Source organism: Trachemys scripta, chromosome 4 (assembly GCF_013100865.1).
Source record: "Trachemys scripta elegans isolate TJP31775 chromosome 4, CAS_Tse_1.0, whole genome shotgun sequence".
Lineage (NCBI taxonomy): Eukaryota > Metazoa > Chordata > Testudines > Emydidae > Trachemys > Trachemys scripta.
In genome coordinates this window covers 6,853,103-6,872,842 of record NC_048301.1, presented here as the reverse complement: position 1 = coordinate 6,872,842, position 19,740 = coordinate 6,853,103, and the positions used below count along the sequence as shown (strand labels likewise).

The following is a 19,740-nucleotide window of genomic DNA, read 5'->3' as shown; positions in this document are numbered from 1 at the left end:
AGGCTTTGGGGCAGTGTTCTAGCTCAGCTACAGTGATTGCCACTAAAAAAATCAGCAATTGCCCAGTTATTTGTCCTTGTAAGTATAGGGAGGGAAACCACTGAAATCTTGAATACTATTGTATAGTAAATGTTGGGAATGTTCAAAAAAGAACTAGATAAATTCATGGAGGATAGGTCCATCCATGGCTATTAGCCAGGATGGGCAGGGATGGTGTCCCTAGCCTCTGTTTGCCAGAAACTGGGAATGGGCGACAGGGGATGGATCACTTGATGATTACCTGTTCTGTTCATTCTCTGTGAAGCACCTGGCATTGGCCACTGACGGAAGACAGGATACTGGGCTAGATGGACCTTTGGTCTGATCCAGTATGGTCGTTCTTTTGGGAAATGTTGCGTCTTTAATGGTGACAAATGAATAACTTCAGGTTAAAATTTGAACTTCATATTACATTGTGAAAACTTCTGCTTAGTGATTTAAAAAAATATCCCCAATGTTGATGTGGATTCAGAAAGGTATAGAGAACAATACTTACAGTATATTAATGCCATTACATAAGTTGTTGGTTTTCCTTCTCCTTGAATGCTGTAGTAACTTCATCTCATAAAGAATGTAGCAGAAATGGAAACAGTTTAGACAAGTACAACAAAATTCTTAGAGGCATGAAAGAGAGGTTTCATGTTTCTGAAGGCATGAAGAGAGGTTAAAAAGATTAGGACTACTTAACCTCAAGAGAGGAGAAGATAAATAAAAAAAGCAACTGAATAATGGTATATAAAACAACAAATGCTCCAGAGAAGGTCAATCAGACACTTCTCTTTATCCTGTCATCTGCGTGCAGATCTGGTCGCCCCATCTCAAAAAAGATATATTGGAATTGGAAAAAGTTCAGAAAAGGACATCAAAAATATTAGGGGTATGGAATGGCTGCCATATGAAGAGAGATTAATAAGACTGGGACTTTTCAGCTTGGAAAAAAGACGACTAAGGGGGGATATGATAGAGGTCTGTAAAATCATGACTGGTGTGAAGAAAGTAAATAAGCAAGTGTTGTTTACTCATAACACAAGAACTAGGTCACCAACTGAAATGAATAGGCAGCAGGTTTAAAACAAACAAGAGGAAGTATTTCTTCACACAACGCACAGTCAACCTGTGGAACTCTTTGCCAAGACTATAACAGGGTTCAAAAAAGAATTGAATAAGTTCATGGAGGATAGGTCCATCAATGGCTATTAGCCGTGATGGACAGGGATGCAAAGCCATGCTTTGAAGTGTCTGTATACTCTGTTTGTCAGAAGCTGGGAATGGGTGACGGGATGGATCACTTGATGATTACCTGTTCTGTTCATTCCTTCTGAAGCACCTGACATTGGCCACTGTTGAAAACTGGGCTAGATGGACCATTGGTCTGACCCAATGTGGCCGTTCTTATGTTCATACAATATGAGAGCTAGGAGACAACGACAAAATAAATAGGTGATAAATTCAAAAGTGCTAAAAGGAAATCTCTTCTTACATACTTGTATAATTACCCTGTGAAATTCACTGTTGTAAGGTATTTGTGAGTCAGAGTTTACTAGGATTCAGAAAAGGAATGGGCACCTCTATGAACAACAAGCATATTCACAGTTCCGTGAAGATAAAATATAAGGGATGTTAAGTCTTTTGCTTCATGATATAAGGCAACCATTTAATTGACTGAGGTGAGGAGATAACTTCCCCTGTGGCATATTAGTACATAATTTCCTGTAATAGAACTTCTACATCTTATTCTAAAGTATCTGGTTGTACTAGATAAGCCATTGCTGTGGTTCTGTTTTAGTGTGATCCTGTGTGCAGTGAACTCTGCATTGGGATATAAATCTACCCATGTTCCGTGGCAGATCTAAAGACTGCAGGACAGCCTGTCTGTGGTTGATGTTTCAGCCTGTGGACTAGAATAGCAATGTTTGTATTTCCATGTGCTCCATTTTCATGCAGAGGTTTTGGGCTACTGCATTCTTTAAGCTGCAGAACCCTGCACTGTTGTGCACAAGCCCACCTGTACAGCCACTCCACTCAGGACCTCCCTCAAAAGATATTACAGGTTTGTCATAGAGGTTCTAAGAGAAGGAATATTGATAATAATAAAGGTGTTTGATCTTGCAGTAATGCTGAGAAACAGAGGTAGCCAAGTATAGTCTGCATAGGAATTCTGCAACTAGTTATCAATCTTAGAATATTCTGTGGTTCAAAATACGGTGATTAACTTTTGTAACTAATGAAAAACTCTAATATCAGATGCACATTAGATTGAGTTCCTTGATGATCACAAATTCAAGGAGATCATAACTTCTCTCTTGCTTCAAAGGTACCTACTATAAAAATACCGTTTATCAGATTTCCAGACCAGCTTTATGAATCTATTTCAAGGAACTCAGGGTCAAAGAATTTATCTAAACCCTGAACAAGCTGCCAACCATCTTCAGACTCTTGAGAGCCATTCAAGTAAGGAAGGAATATGACCTCTGCATCGAATCCATGAAGACTTTCCTTTATTGATGGACTAGCATATTCTCCACCCTTTTAAACTGTGACTGAGGACCAGGGCCGGCTCCAGGCACCAGCTGAGCAAGCTGGTGCTTGGGGCGGCAGATTGTTCGAGGCGGCATTTTGCCCAATCCTAGGGCGGCACGGCCACTTTTTTTTTTGGTTCCGCTCCGGCCACCCAGTAGGGGGGTCCTCTTCCTTCCCTCTCCGCCAACCGGAGCGGAGCTCTCGTGACAGGCGGTAGGAGGCGGCGCAGCGGGAGGGGCCGCGTGGCAGCGCCCCTGCTGTAGCCTTGGCCGCCCTCTTCTCTCTCTCTCTCCCGCCCGCTCCCTCCTCTCTCCCCACCCCCCAAGCTCCATAGTTTGAGGGTATAATCACACAATGCCACTGCTAATCCAGTTTCTGACCTGTCCTGAGCAGAATACTTATTAGTGCAAAATTTCATAATGATCTTGTGATGGACAACCTTTGGAGATAAGGTCTTGTCTTGTCCTTGATTACCACAGGTTGATTGGCTCCTTAAGTAAATCTGTGCCCAGCACATTAGTTCATCTAAAACATAAGACAACAGAAAAGTGTGTCAACACAATAAGAGTGGGTGGGTCAGAGTTGTGGCCCGCATCATGCGGGAGGTCAGACTAGATGATCATAATGGTCCTTTCTGACCTCTATGAGTCTATTATAGTACTGTCTTTTGGCATTCTATTACACCAGTAAGGAAGAGAGTCTTAACATTTGTCAAGAGCTACAACAACTGTTCTCTGCAAACATTGCCTCCCAAGTGTGTTCAGGTGCCAAGACATGAGACCAAAAGCAGAAATACAATTAATTGAACTCATTCTACAATTGCAAGGGGACTTTTGCACAGTTTTAGAGGATGTTCCAAGAGATTAGATCCACACAAGATCATCCATTTTAAAATACCAGAGGGAAGGAACGAACAAAAATACCACAATTCAGTTCTTCACAACCAATAGTTGTGCTTATCAGTGGTCAGAAGAACTCTAATGCCCTTCATTCCTGTGGTCAGTCATTTGCTTCAAAAACGAATAAAAAAGTTGACAAAACTGTTGTGATTGTCAGTTTACCAGTATTAATATTCTGTCACATCTCTGGCAAAAACATGTTCCTTTTTTCTTATCCTGTGAATAGCAAATAAATTGCACTCATATGTTGATTTAGTCGAAAAGCTTGGCTGTAAAGGGCAAGAACTTGAGAGAGTAAAGTTTGCCAGAACAAGTTGCCTGAATCGGATTCCAAAAACTCAATATGTTGGAAACCAGAAATGGGAGAGATTTCCCTATATCTTTACACAAAATGAAAATAGATGCCATGTAATGTCCACTAGCTACAGTTTTAGACTATTTTCTGGAGCTATTTCACTAAACTAAATACAACTTTTTGTCAGCGTATGCCAGCGATGATCTCTTATTTTGGAAAGAGTTTGGAAGAAATCCTCCCAGGGAATCTGAGGAGCAGAATCAGCATATTGTCACAATCCTTAGCTATTTGCGTGTTTTAGGACTTCATAAACCTCATGTCATTTTTTTCAGACCCAGTCTTATGTTCTCCCCCCTTTTTCCTTTGCTGTTTTAGGGTTTTTCCTTGTGAAGTGGAAAAGAGGGGTTACTCACCATGGCAAGTGCCTTATTTTCTATACGCCTCTTCTCAGCATGCATAATCCTCACAAATTCTCAGATATAAAAGTTCTTTGATTTCCATGATATACAGACTGGGGAATGTTTGGCCATCTGGAAAATATAGGTGGTAGTACTTTGAATCACATAAAGGGAGAGGGCCCATCTGGTCAATCCTGTTATCTCAATTACTTTTAGAGCCAGCTAATATCCTTGCTGAGAGAGCATACTGGGAAAGAAAAAGAAGGCTACTGCCATACTGAGTGATTGTGGGTAAGATTCCTCTTAAAATACATAGGGCAAACATGAGTTAGCCCATAGTGGGTGGCTAATTGGCTTGATTTTGCCCAGTAGACCAGTCTGCCTGAATTTTCTTGTCTGCTAAGTTTTTCATGTAAGCTTAACTTACAAGAGGAATTTACAATTAAAATCGTATAGACTCTTCAGTTACTCATCATAATATTCTTATGCTGTTAATATTTTATGAACCATTATCTTAAAGAATGTGAAGTTTTCTGTAACCCCTTTTTTCTTACAAGTGAGTGTTGAGATAAATATCGACTATGAAAGCTAATTAGATTTTTGTAAATCAGTGAGTTCCTGCATAGTGGAGAAGGAAAAATCTTGTTTTCCCTAGTAAGTGAAGCAAACATTATCACTGGAAAAGCAGCAAAGAGTCCTGTAGCACCTTATAGACTAACAGACGTATTGGAGCATGAGCTTTCCTGGGTGAATACCCACTTCTTCGGATGCATGTGACTCTTTGCTGCTTTTACAGATCCAGACTAACACGGCTACCCCTTTGATAATTATCACTGGAGTTGATCATTCGTTGCTAGTATTAAATCTGGAATTTCAAACTTTATCTTTGCTAGTAGAGAGAATGGTATATGAAGTTGACCTTTGCTCTTACCCATCTGCTGGACTTGGTTGAAGTTATCTATCAATCTATAACCCACTAAAGGCATGTCTATGCATACAGTGCTTCAGCGGCGCAGCTGTAGTTTGTGTGGTGAAGACGCTCTATGCTGACTGGATTGATTCCTTAGAATATGTGCTAACTACTTGTGCTAAACAATCTATTCCACCTTGCATTTAGCTGTGGCTCCAAGTACCTTTTCCAGACCTGAAGAAGAGCTCTGCGCTGCTCAAAAGCTTGTCTCTCTCACCAACAGAAGTTGGTCCAATACAAGATATTATCTCACCCACCTTGTCTCTCTAATATCCTGGAACCAGCATGGCTACAACTACACTGCAGAGTTAGTTGAAACACTATTAAACTACTAAAAAAGTGTGTCGTTGCTGTAGTACTGACATACAGTTCAGGACTGTTCCAAGCCTCTAGACTAGTGAACACTGCTAACTTCAAAGGCCAATGATCATTATGAAACAGAACAATTTAAGTGAAAGGATTTAAAGAAAAATATCCTGTAGGGTTTTTTGACAACTCACGGTAAGGCTATCTAGTATCTTTCTTTATCTCAGAATCTCTCCCTTTCACACACAAGCTCACACTCTCACTCAAAAGCTATTTATTTTTCAGGATATATGATAGATGTGTTTTCATTTCAGTAACTACTTTGACAGGCATTGGTGGTCTTGTGGGTGAGATTTGCAAAATCACTCAGCATTGGTTATTGACTTCAGTAGGATCAAAGTCAGGTGAACACTGAGTGTTTTTGAAAACAACCCTACATGTGAATATATTTGTTTTTGTCTGTATATATCTCTAAAGAAAACCTATTCAGTTGAACAGAAATGGATTTGTTTTGTCATTGTAGCAATTGCAGGAATGCAGTGAAGATGAAGAAGACAGGGAGTGCTTGAAACAAGCCATTACTGCTCTTTTAAATCTCCAATGCAGCATGGAGCGCATTTACAATAAACATTCACCTAGACGGCGGCCTGGGTAAGAATACAATCAAGGAAGCCTCTTGTAGCCCAAAGTAAGTTAGAAGGAAGATATCTAGAGGTGGCAGTGTTTCCCTATTTCCCCCTTCGTTGACTTATGTAAAAAAGCAGTATGTTTTTGTTCGACACTTGCACATGCCAAACATCAAAGCTAGCAGACTTCAATCTGTTGCCTTTCCAAGAGTGTTCACTTACAACCCTCCATACCCCATTCTTGAATAGTTTAAAGCCTTGTCTACGCTGCCACTTTACAGCGCTGCAACTTTCATGCTCAGGGATGTGAAAAAACACCCCCCTGAGCACTGCAAGTGTCAGCGCTGTAAAGTGGCAGTGTAGACTGTGCACCAGCACCGGGAGCCACGCCCCTAGCGCTGGTAACTACTCCCCTTGTGGGGCGGGGTTTGTTTTTACAGCACCAGCAAAGAGCTCTCCCAGAGCTGGTGCCACGACTACACAGCCACATTAATGTTGCTAGAGAAGACATACACTTAGTCTTTCCCTGGCAATTCACTGTCCTTTATACATTTGTGGTTAAGCATGATTAGGGCATATTTAGGTTGGGGGTGGGGGAATAGCATACGGTGTTAAATTTAGTGGTGTGTTTTTCAGTCTCTGCGGCAATAATACGGAAGAAGCTAACCAGATAAAATTGTTTGTTTCTAGGGAGACAATTTGTCGTTTTTACAACCGCCAAGTAAGAAGCAAGCACCTGGCCATCAAAAAAATGAATGAGATCCAGAAAAATATTGATGGTTGGGAAGGCAAAGATATTGGCCAGTGCTGCAATGAATTCATAATGGAAGGTGTGCTGACAAGGATGGGAGCCAAACATGAACGCCACATATTTCTCTTTGATGGTTTACTGATCAGCTGTAAAACTAATCATGGACAATCGCGGCTTCCAGGTTACAGCAATACAGAGTACAGACTTAAGGAAAAAATTATCATGAGGAAAATGCAGATCATTGACAAAGATGACACTTGTGAATACAAACATGCTTTTGAGCTAGCGTCTAAAGACGAAAACAGCATCGTGTTTGCTGCCAAGTCTGCTGAAGAGAAGAACAATTGGATGGCAGCTCTGATTTCCCTTCAGTATCGCAGTACACTGGATCGAATGCTTGACTCAGTGTTACTGCAAGAAGAAAATGAACAACCACTGAGGCTGCCCAGCCCAAATGTGTATCGTTTTGTAGTGGAAGACTCTGAGGAAAACATTGTTTTTGAGGACAATCTGCAAAGTAGGAATGGAATCCCGATCATTAAAGGAGGAACTGTAGTGAAACTAATTGAAAGGCTAACATACCATATGTATGCAGGTATGCTTTACTTATTTTTCTCTGTAATTTGGCACATTTTGTAATATCTTATTAATTCTTTAGGTAATGTTTGGATAGCCAGTAAGATTAATCTTTTTGTCTCTTACTTGCTTTCCCACTGAATACCTGTTTAAAGTCAAGTTGTGGGTCATAGTTTAGGGCCAGGAGGGATCACTAGATCATATAGTGTGACTTCCTGTATATGACAGGCCACCAGCACCTAAACCCAACAACCAAAATGAGACCCGAGTATTACAGCTCACAGGAGAGTGGATTAGTATGTGCTAGAGGCAGAGAACAGGAGGGACTGAGGTGCATCAGTGCTCAAGGCCCCCACGGTGGCAGGGAAATGATAGTGAGATATACCCCAATAATCCTGGCAAGTGAGCCACACCCACGTGCTGCAGAGGAATGTGACAAACCCCCAGAACTGTTTGCATTTCCAGCAATTGACAAGGAGATATGAGAAACTGGAGGGGGGGGGGAAATAAGGATGGGGAAATAGTTTTACTTTGTGTAATGGTCCAACCACTCCAAGTCTTTATTCAAGCCTAATTTAATGGTGTCCAATTTGCAAATTAATTCCAATTCAGCAATCTCTCGTTAGTCTGTTTTTGAAGTTTTGCTTATAATTTTGCCCAACTCTAACCATTTGGCAGGAATGTTCTGTGCTGAGTACCCCAGCTGACTTTTTTTTTTTTTTTAATTTCAGCAAAAAAAAGTTCAACCATTTCTCAGATCAAAGTTAAGGAATAATATGTTTTGCCCTTGTTAAAGTTCTTACGACCATTTTGTTGAGAAGTTCTAGTGCCTCCATGCTGTGGAACAGGGACTTGAAATTTGACACTTTAAACTAAACTGGTATTTCCTAAATTTGAGTGCCTGACTTTGCAATCTATTATCTTAATATAGTTTTTAGGTGTAATGTTTTTTAAAAACTAGTAATGAAATTTGATGTAATTGAATCTCACTAAAGAGGTTTTTTTGAAGGTAATTCTTTACTAGCATTAAACTTTTAATTGGCATTAATAACTTTGTCTTTTATGGCCATATTTTTTATCATCAGTGAACGTTGAAATCATTGTATAAAATTCATTTTGTTCATTTTCTTGTTTTCCCTTGACAGATCCTAATTTTGTTCGCACTTTCCTTACTACCTACCGCTCCTTTTGTAAGCCACAGGAATTGCTGAGCTTGTTGATTGAAAGGTAAACAACAAACATTTATTCTGAAGACCCTGGGGTGTTTCAGTTTAGATTACTTGCTCCTTCTCTTCTGATGTTTGCAGTGCAATATGGCAGCATGTTTTGGTCTGATTGAACCATCCCATATGTAGGAAAACTTTATACAAGTCATGAATTGTATTAAAACAATATTATTTTTTTAAAAGGAAGGGAGAGGAAGAAGAGGGAATGAAATTTTAACAAAGGCTTATTTTTTCCAAAATGTTAAATGTCATTGAAGTTAAATAGACGTTAACAGAAACAATATACAAATGACTGTAGGCCATGTGAATACTAGAAAAATACAAATAATTGAAAGCTATATTTATACTAGAAAAGTACACTGTTTAAAATCAATGTAGCTAAATTGGCGCAAACCCCTAATGTGGACACCCTTAAAACAGTAACCAAGCGCAAGCCTGGGGGTGTCTCTACACTGCAGCTGGGACCGCGGCTCCACTAGCTGCCTGAGTATGTACCCAGGTGGGTTTGTAATCAGTTGGCTAGCCCAAGCTTTAACCGGTGCTCTGCTACTTTCAGTAGCAACTTTCTGAAGCTAAAAGTTACAAGCCCCGTTTTTTCTTGTGTATTAAAATTGTATTTAAATTGTAAATTACATATCAGTGTTTTGTAGATGTCTTTGTTGTCTAAGCTTTAGACTAGGGGTCTCAAACACGTGGCTGGCCCGTGGAGTTATTTCCTACGGCCCGCCATAGGCACTGACTCCTCCGGCAGCCAAGCTCCCTCCCCCACCCGGAGCACGCCGCGTCCCTGCTCCTCTGCCTACCTTCCAGCGCTTCCCACCGCCAAACAGCTGTTTGGCAGTGCTTAGGACTTTCCAGGAGAGAGGGGGTGGAGCGGGGACACGGCACGCTCAGGGGAGGAGGCAGAGAAGAGGTGGAGGCGGGGATTTGGGGAAGGGGTTGGAATAGTGGCAGGGAGGGGCCAGAGTCGGGCTGGGGATTTTGGGGAAGGGGTTGGAATGGGGGCGGGGAAGGGGTGGGAAGAGGTGGGGCAGAGGCGGGGCCTCATGGGCTAGATGAGCAGTCTGAGGTATGAAGTTCAGCATGTATGATTCTTCGCTGTGAGTAGTTGTAACGATACGGTTCTGGCGGGACCTAACTGAGAGTGCCAATTCAGGACAAATTGCTTAAACGGAAGTTACAGCCCAAAGCTGGGGTTTTTCCACCTCTAAGGCAAGGCAAACCAAACCAGCCAGACTAAGAGACTTTGGTCTCACCCCACTGGCTAACCACAAGTCACACAAGCAATTCCCTTAGACAGTCCAGTTTCCCAATATCACCACCAGTGCCACTCGTTATGGGGACAAATGGTTATGAAAACCAATACTCCAGTAAAAGAAAAAAGGTTTTCCTGATCCCAAAGGATCAAGCCCCAGACCCAGATCAATATACAAATCAGATGTTACCCACAAATCACGCTGTTGCCAATCCTTTAGAATCTAAAATCTAAAGATTTATTCATAAAAGTAAAAAGATCGAGATGAGAGCTAGAATTGGTTAAATGGAATCAATTACATACAGTAATAGCAAAGTTCTTGATTCAGGCTTGTAGCAGTGATGAAATTAACTGCAGGTTCAAATCAAGTCTCTGGAGTACATCCCCAGCTGGGATGGGTCATCAGTCCTTTGTTCAAAAGTTCAGTTTGTAGCAAAGTCCCTCCAGAGGTAAGAAGCAGGATTGAAGACAAGATGGAGGAGAGGCATCAGCCTTTTATAGTCTTTTCCAGGTGTAAGAACACCTCTTTGACCTTACTGTGGAAAATTACAGCAAAATGGAATCTGGAGTCACATGGGCCAGTCCCTGCATACTTTGCTGAATTGTAAGGTGTATTTGCCTTCTCTCAATGGATCAGTTGTATAGCTGATGGTCCTTAATGGGCCATCAAGCAGGCTAGGCAGAGCTAACACCAACTTGTCTGGGAAGTTTCCCAGAAGCATAGCATAAGTTTGAAATACAGACAGTATAGAGCCAGTATTCATAACTTGAACTACAAAATTGATACACACACATAGACAGCATAATCATAACCAGCAAACCATAACCTTGTCTTAGACACCTCATTTGACCCCCTTTATACAAGATTTGGTGCCACTACAGGACTTTGGTTGCAACCATGTTCTATATGGTCCCAGTTCAAATCAATAACGTGACAGTAGTTGGGAAGAATGTTTGTTAAAAGTGGCAACATATTTAGTATGAATAGTTACTTTAAAAAGTTCCTGCCGTTACAGCTGTGTTGATAGACTGTTCGTGTAGATCGTCATCAGTGTTACTGACCACATAAGGAATAGTTACAGGTGTTTATATTTTATTGAAACCCCTCTTCGCATTACAGTTTAAAAAAGTTAATACATTGACTTTTAATAACATACTAGATTACCCTTCATTTTTTACTATACTTTTGTATCGTTGTATTAAAAGGTTTCAGTGATGCGGCCCTCGGGCCAATGTACTAGTCCTCATGTGGCCCTTGTGGTGATTTGAGTTTGAGATCCCTGATTTAGACCCTGATCCTGTAGATACTTAAAGCACATTATTAAAATTAGGCATGTGCAGGGCTGGATTAAGACCATCCAGGGTCCTAGGCACACCATGACGTGCGGCCACCATGGCTTCACCTCAACAACTCACCCATCTTGGAGTGCCAGAGGTAGGAGGCATTGTTCTTCTGCCAAAGAGAGGCACTGGTCCTGTCCTGCCATCCCCTTCTTTCCCTTAGAAGCAACAGCAGAATTCCCTTTCTTTCATGGAGAGGCCGGGATGGTAATGGGGGCAGCCCAGTACTTAATCCAGTGGTCTGGGCCTGCTGCATTTTTTTCCATCTGCCATACATAGATAGTCCTCTGCTAGAATGGTGAGAGTGGATCTTGGCATTAACATCTGTGTAGATATGTCACACCTTTCAAAACTATTGTTTCAGATTGTTTGCAGACATCACTGCATAGATTACCCTTGGGTCACCTTTTCAAGCTTCTCTTTGCTTGCAGCCATGTAGACTAAAAACTTGCATGATTTTTAAAAAAACGGAAGCAGATATATACTGCCCTCTGTTGTGTGACTCTGAGAAATGGGGCCCTAGGCACAAGTCTGTGCCTCAGTCTAGCCGTGAGCATGTGCCTGAGTGTTTGCACAACTGATTGAAATCCTTAGATTTGCCCAAACCACAGGTTCAAATCCTGGCAGAGTTGACTGAGCCCTTCAACTTTACAACGAGAGTAAAATAAGTTCAAAATGCAGATTACTGTGTGTGGGTTTCTGGGGACTTACTATATATTAACTTTTTTTCTGCCTGGACATAAAGGAACCTGTGTTAGTTTTCGTAGGAGGGAATATCTGACCCAACGTCCTTGGCACAACAGTTCTTCCACCCTCATTGTGTGCTGTGCTCTGGTTGCTTACCTCTGTCCCAGTGGTGAAGCTGTGTCCGTGAAGCTTTATTGGGATCCTTTGAAATGAAAGATGATGCATCAGTTTCACTGATATTAATATAACTGCACTGTCTTTTTGGTCTGTGTTTGTACAACACATAGCACAATAGGTCCTGGTCCATGACTGAGGGCTCCTAGGTGCTGAGGGAATACAAATACACCTCTACCCCGATATAACGCGACCTGATATAACACGAATTCGGCTATAATGCGGTAAAGCAGCGCTCTGGGGTGGGGCTGTGCACTCTGGCAGATCAAAGCAAGTTTGATATAACGCGGTTTCACCTATGACGCAGTAAGATTTTTTTGGCTCCCGAAGACAGCGTTTTATCGGGGTAGAGGTGTAATTAATAATAGTACTGGCAGCACAGTGGTTATGCTTGAAACAGCACTGCCATTATAAACACTTATTTTCAGCCACAATTTTAAACTGAAACTTCATGCCTGTTTGTGCTGAGATGACATTTTTGAAAAAGTTTGATCCATTTGGCTATTTTTGATGTTGCCTATCTTCTGGGGCACAAGAATTAAAAATAAAGATGGTAAAAAACAAGGCATGTGCTTGTATCCTCCTCCTCCTCCCCTTGTCTTTTTGCCTTTCTAATATAAGCTTTTTTGGATCCTGGGCCAATGTGTTTGTAGTACGATAGTGGTCCCATCCTGACCAAGGCTTCTGGGCATTACCCTGCTACCAAACAACGATGATAACAATTTAGTTATGAACTGTATAGCCCCATAAACATACACAGTGCTTTTAAAGCTATATAGAGGATATGATCCCTACCAAAAGGAGCTTGCAGTCTAACACAAGGTATAGAACTTCTCAGGTAACACAGAGTGCAGAGAAATCAATGGGATGACTATACACCTCTACCCCGATATAATGCTGTCCTCAGGAGCCAAAAAATCTTACTGCGTTATAGGTGAAACCGCGTTATATCAAACTTGCTTTGGTCCGTCTAAAGTGGGCTCGCCCCCCCCCAGAACCACCCCCCCCCCCCCCCCCCCCCGGAGCGCTGCTTTACCGCGTTATATCCGAATTCGCGTAATATCGGGGTAGAGGTGTAATTTAGGAGAGATTCATGGATGAAATGGGTTTATTTGGTTGGCAAGAAATGACCAGTTAAAATGAATGATACAGCTTGACAAGACCAAAAGGGAATAGTGGAGAGAGGGAGGCTAAGGCCTGGTCTACACTAGGCGTTTATGTCGAAGTTAGCGCCATTACATCGAATTAACCCTGCACCCGTCCACACTGCGATGCTATTTAGTTCGACATAGAGGTCTCTTTAATTCGACTTCTGTACTCCTCCCCGACGAGGGGAGTAGTGCTAAATTCGACATGGCCATGTCGAATTAGGCTAGGTGTGGATGGAAATCGACGCTAATAGCTCCGGGAGCTATCCCACAGTGCACCACTCTGTTGACGCTCTGGACAGCAGTACGAGCTCGGATGCTCTGACCAGCCACACAGGAAAAGCCCCGGGAAAATTTGAATTTGAATTCCTTTTCCTGTCTGGCCAGTTTGAATCTCATTTCCTGTCTGGACATCGTGGCGATCACAGCAGCACTGGCAACGATGCAGAGCTCTCCAGCAGTGATGGCCGTGCAGTCTGTGAATAGAAAGAGGGCCCCAGCATGGACTGATCGGGAAGTATTGGATCTCATCGCTGTGTGGGGCGATGAGTCCGTGCTTTCTGAGCTGCGCTCCAAGAAACGGAATGCAAAGATCTATGAGAAGATCTCAAAAGACATGTCAGAGAGAGGATACAGCCGGGATGCAACGCAGTGCCGCGTGAAAATCAAGGAGCTGAGACAAGGCTACCAGAAGACCAAAGAGGCAAACGGACGCTCCGGATCCCATCCCCAGACATCCCGTTTCTATGAGGCACTGCATTCCATCCTCGGTGCGGCCGCCACCACTACCCCACCACTGACCGTGGACTCTGAGGATGGGATATTGTCCACGGCCGGTTCCTCGGACATGTTAGCGGACGGGGAAGATGAGGAAGGAGATAAGGAGGACGAGGCAGTCGGCAGCGCTCACAACGCTGATTTCCCCGACAGCCAGGATCTCTTCATCACCCTTACAGAGATCCCCTACGAAGCGTCCCCAGCCGTTACCCCGGACACAGAATCTGGGGAAGGATCAGCCAGTAAGTGTTGTAAACATCTAAACATTTATTTTTAACAGAACAGGAATATTAACAATTAAAAGAATGGGTTGTTCATGATTACTTTGCCCTAGGCACTTAACGGTTCAGTCATGGGCAGTGCAAGTTTTGAAAAAAAATCTAGCAATGTCCGGTTTTCCGTGATTGTCCTGCCCAAGCCGCTCTACTGTTTAGTCCCTGCTACTGCAGCTAGAGTAAAATGCGGTCTATATGTGCAGGGATAGAGCAGTAATCCTCCCGGGACATCTCGATGAAGCTCTCCTGGAGGTAATTGGAAAGCCGTTGCATGAGGTTCCTGGGGAGAGCGGCCTTATTGGGTCCTCCGAAGTACGACACGTTGCCGCGCCACGAGACTATCAAGTACTCGGGAATCATTGCTCTGCACAGCAGGGCGGCATACGGCCCTGGTCTTTGGAGGCTTTCCCGGAGCATTCTCTCTCTCTCGCTGTCAGAGATCCTCATCAGGGTGATGTCGCCCATGGTGACCTGCTTTGAATTAGGTAGGGGAATGTTAGTGTTGGGACTGCTTGCTCGTTCCTTTACAGAACTGTAACCGCTGGTTTGCAGCCACGCGGTGGAGGCGGGAGAGGGGCTGCCGAAAGGGATCGTTCCTGGGGACAGCCGCGAGGGGGTGGGACAGGGGCAGAGTTCCCGCTTGCCGGATTGCTGGCAGCAGGTACTGACATTGCTTTAAATGTGAAATGAGGCCAGTGGTAATATAAAAGTTTTAAACTGCCACAAGTCTACGGCTTACCATGTCTGCCTGCAACAGAAATTCCGTTGTGCTGCCCCGCTTCTCAAATGTGCTGTGGAAGACCCCAGGCACTGAATGCGAAGGCCGAGAATTCGACCTTGTGCTGAGTGCGCATGTGATAGGTGCTGTGCATGGTCTTGTTCACAGAGAAAGACTATGTTCTTGGTTCACAACTACATTTATCTTTCTGAGGAATTCACTCCCTTTTTCCCATTCCCACAGCCACATCTGCGACTGTCTCACAACCTAGCCTGGCATCACACTCCCAGAGGCTAGCGAAGATTAGGCATAGGAAGAAGAGGACACGGGAGGACATGTTCTCTGAACTTATGGCCTGTTCCCAAGCCCAGGCAGCACAGCAGACCCAGTGGCGGGAGAAATTGACCCAAATGCAGCAAGCAAACATGGATCGGGAGGAGAGGTGGCGGCAGGAAGACCAGCAGGCGACTCAAACGCTGCTTGGACTACTGAGGGAGCAAACAGACACGCTCCGGCGCCTTGTGGATGTTCTGCAGGAACGGAGGCAGGAGGACAGAGCCCCGCTGCAGTCCATCTCTAACCGCCCTCCCCCGCCACCAAGTCCCATACCCACCTCACCCAAAGTGCAAAGAAGGAGAGGCGGCAGAGTCCCTGCTAACTCTCACTCCACCCCTGCAGAGAGCTCTAGTAGCAGAAGGCTCTCATTCCCCAAAACTTGAAAAGTTCTTTCCTTCCCGCCTGACACAAGCCCCCGTCCAAGTTTCACCTCCCAGTTCCATGTGTAGTTGATAATAAAAAATACGTTCATGTTAACTACTGTTTCAATCATGTTCTTTTGGAGGAGGAGGGGAAAGGGGGTTGGTAATTGGACAGGACAGTCACCTTTGGCAGGGTACATAGGCGGGGGCAGGCACAGCAGCAGGGCACATACACAGTGCAGTGATGCAGTGACTAGTTACCCTGGTTAGTCTGGGAGGTTGTTTTCATGTTATGTGGTGGGGGGTGGGTTGCTCTGTGACTTTGTGGCGGGGGAGGGCAGTTACAGATCTTAAGCGGCAGTCCTTATGCAGGATCACAGAGCCATGCAGCAGGGGATCTGTAATCGTCCTCCCCCTGCCACAAAGTCACATAGCCCCCCCATACACACAGTCCCGATCAGGAGGGGTGACAGGCTCCGTTGAAACAACCATCCCACCGCAGCGGAGCCCGTCAATCCTTGAGTTTAGAAGCTTCATTCGCGTCACTACACTACACCCGCTCCGCACCACAGTCTGCGTCCCAGTTTTAAAAAATTCCCGCGAAAACAGTATTAAAAAAAACGGTGTGCATTAACAAAGTAGAACTATTTTTATTTCGAAACGTGTGTTGGAAGGGGGTGAAGGGGGTATGTAACTGGGTAGGATAGTCAACATTAACTGGGTAAAGAAACGGGGGCAGGTTCAGCTTCTCTGTACACAAACTTAAAAGTCACAGGTTACCCTGCTCACTCAGGAACTTTGCTTTCAAAGCCTCCCGGATGCACAGCGCTTCCCGCAGGTCTCTTCTAATCGCCCGGCTGTCTGGCTGAGCGTAATCAGCAGCCAGGCTATTTTCATCAACCTCCCACCCCGCCATAAAGGTCTCCCCCTTGCTCTCACAGAGATTGTGGAGCACACAGCAAGCTGCTATAACAATGGGGATATTGGTTTCGCTGAGATCACAGCGAGTCAGTAAGCTTCTCCATCTCCCCTTGAGACGGCCAAAAGCACACTCCACCACCATTCTGCACTTGCTCAGCCGGTAGTTGAAGAGTTCTTTTTCAGTGTCCAGGGCGCCAGTATAGGGCTTCATGAGCCAGGGCATTAGCGGGTAGGCTGGGTCCCCGAGGATGACTATAGGCATCTCCACATCCCCAACAGTTATTTTGTGGTCCGGGAAGTAAATACCTTGTTGCAGCCGTCTAAACAGACCAGAGTTCCTGAAAACACGAGCGTCATGAACCTTGCCCGGCCATCCCACGTAGATGTTGGTAAAACGTCCCCTGTGGTCCACCAGTGCTTGCAGCACCATGGAAAAATAGCCCTTTCGGTTAATGTACTGGGTGGCTTGGTGGTCCGGTGCCAGAATAGGGATGTGAGTTCCATCTATGGCCCCACCGCAGTTTGGGAATCCCATCGCTGCGAAGCCATCTATGATCGCCTCCACGTTTCCCAGGGTCACTACCTTTGGCAGCAGTACATCAACGATTGCCTTGGCTACTTGCATCACAACAACCCCCACGGTAGATTTGCCCACCCCGAACTGGTTCGCGACTGACCGGTAGCTGTCTGGCGTTGCAAGCTTCCAGAGGGCTATGGCCACTCGCTTCTGTACACTCAGTGCAGCTCGCAACCGGGTGTCATTGCGCTTCAGGGCAGGGGACAGCAACTCACAAAGTTCCAGGAAAGTTCCCTTCCGCATGCGAAAGTTTCGCAGCCACTGGGATTCATCCCAGACCTGCAGCACTATGCGGTCCCACCACTCAGTGCTTGTTTCCCGTGCCCAGAATCGCCGTTCCACGGCATCAACATGACCCATTGCCATCGTGATGTCCTCGGCGCTGGGTCCCCTGCTTTCTGAGAGGTCTGTGCTACTCTCAGACTTCAGGACATCACCGCGGTGCCGTAGCCTCCTCGCCTGACTTTTCTGCATCTGCCTCAGGGAAAGGTGTATGATAAGCTGCGAGGCGTTGAGAGCGGCCACAACTGCAGCGATGGTCGCAGCGTGCTCCATGCTCGCAGTGCTGTGGCATCCGCGCTGTCAATGACTGGAAAAGTGCGCGAACTGATTTCCCGCCGGCGCTTTCAGGGAGGGAGGGCGGGAGTGATGGACGGATGACGACAGTTACCCAAAAGCACCCTCGACACATTTTGTTACCCAGAAGGCATTGCCGGCTACACCCAGAATTCCAATGGGCAGAGGGGACTGCGGGAACTGTGGGATAGCTGACCACAGTGCACTGCTTCGAATGTCGACGCTTTCACCGTTAGTGTGGACTCACAAAGTCGAATTACTGTCCTTAGTGTGGACACAGACGTTCGACTTTGCAATATCGATTCCAAAAATTCGATGCAAGTAAATTCGAACTACTCTCGTAGTGTAGACAAGGCCTAAGAGATTAATTGAGATGTAGACGTGGGTTGTATTTTGTAGGACCTTGAAAATAAAGATCTTTAATTTGATGGCTAGTGTCAGGACACAAATGAAGGCTAATGAAATTATAAGCTTTGAAAAGAGCATTACTGCATTCCTTAACTTTTCATCAATGCACCAAAGGTGTAGATTTTCAGATAGTCTTGAAGTAAATCAAACCTGGAATTAGAGCAGCATATACCCACTCATGCGTTGCTCAGGAGTTTTCACTGTACTTAAACCATTTTAATTATGTTTTTACTTAATTGGTTTTATATAAAAAGGTTTCATCAATAACCAGCGTTGTGCTTTTGTTCATAGGTTTGAAATCCCAGAGCCTGAGCCTACTGAAGCAGATAGGTTGGCAATAGAGAAAGGAGAGCAGCCAATCAGCGCAGACCTGAAAAGATTTCGCAAGGAATATGTCCAGCCAGTACAACTCAGGTTTGGGTGCCTTTATATTTCCTGCATCAGATCCAAATTTTAGTTCAGTTTGTGTATCCTGTTTTTGAAGACACAACTTAATGTGAAGACTGGTATCAAGTGTTAAGTTGTTACTGTGGCCAGGCTATGGACAATGATAATCCAAAGACATGTTATGATTAGTCATTTAGGATTCTGTTGGTTGTTACAATCATATGTCTGTTCCATGCTGCTCACAACTGAAAACTGAACACACTACAAAAAAGCCTGTTGCTCATTGTGTTAAAATGGTGCAGGTGAGGTAGGTACAATTAAAATTACTCCTCTTTTGAATGACTGTTTGTATAGGTTATAGCCACAAAGGTAGCCTAAGCTAGTAACCCTCTTTCCTTTTACTCTTCAGTTCCATTGCTTTTTTCACTCCCTGTTCCAGCCCAGTTGATGTATTTGTACACAGGTAGCTTCTCATAGCTGTGCAGTTTTCTCTGCAGCACTATTGATCACCATAACTGGCTTAAGAATTGGTTTCCCTCTGAAGTCTGATCTGTAGGAATGTTTACGATAGTACTTCAGAGAGAAATTGCTGTTTTTCCATTAGTACTTCCAGTCACTCAAGTGCTGTGGAGTCAGCCTGGCTATTTAACAATAATAAATTGAATTGGGAGCTACTTTAAGGCTCTTAATTCAGCTTTTTAAGGTTAACGCTTTAAAGAACTAAAGCCGCATTTAAGATTATCCTGTTGGTGAATGCCTTGTTTTGATCTTGCTCTCTGGTGGTAAGCAGCTTACCAATGTACACCCTGATTAGGCATAGTGCTTTTAGAGTGTGGATCCCTAACTTTGTTTGCTATTAAAATAACCTTTTTACATTTGTTTTTCAAGAGTTCATCCAATGTATTTTTCTACTTTGATAAATCATTTGTAATAGAAAATGAAATAGTGGGAAATTTATAAACAGTTTCTTGCTACTAACGTCTATAAAATAATTTTTGTGACGTATTGCCTTCTTTTATGGCTTGATGAACTGTTTGGAGACTGTCTCTCGGCCTTCTTTCTGAGCCCAGATTTCTATCTGTTCAGTAGATCTGGCTGAAATCCAGTTTTTATTGAAAGGTTTTCTGGTGCTCTATCTTTCAGCAGGACTTAGTTGCCTGACTGACTACTTTTGCCTGCTTCTTATACAAGC

At 44.0% G+C, this 19,740-nt stretch overlaps 1 protein-coding gene across 1 annotated transcript in view; it reads left to right on the top strand.

The window, feature by feature from the left end:
* Positions 1-19,740, top strand: part of SOS2 (SOS Ras/Rho guanine nucleotide exchange factor 2) — a gene marked incomplete at its 5' end in the record, with an annotated part of 72,657 nt that overhangs the window by 26,770 nt on the left and 26,147 nt on the right. Inside the window, 3 exon segments of the mRNA XM_034767911.1 lie at positions 5,951-6,078; positions 6,744-7,399; positions 8,526-8,607. Coding sequence (XP_034623802.1) covers positions 5,951-6,078; positions 6,744-7,399; positions 8,526-8,607 — 866 coding nt within the window.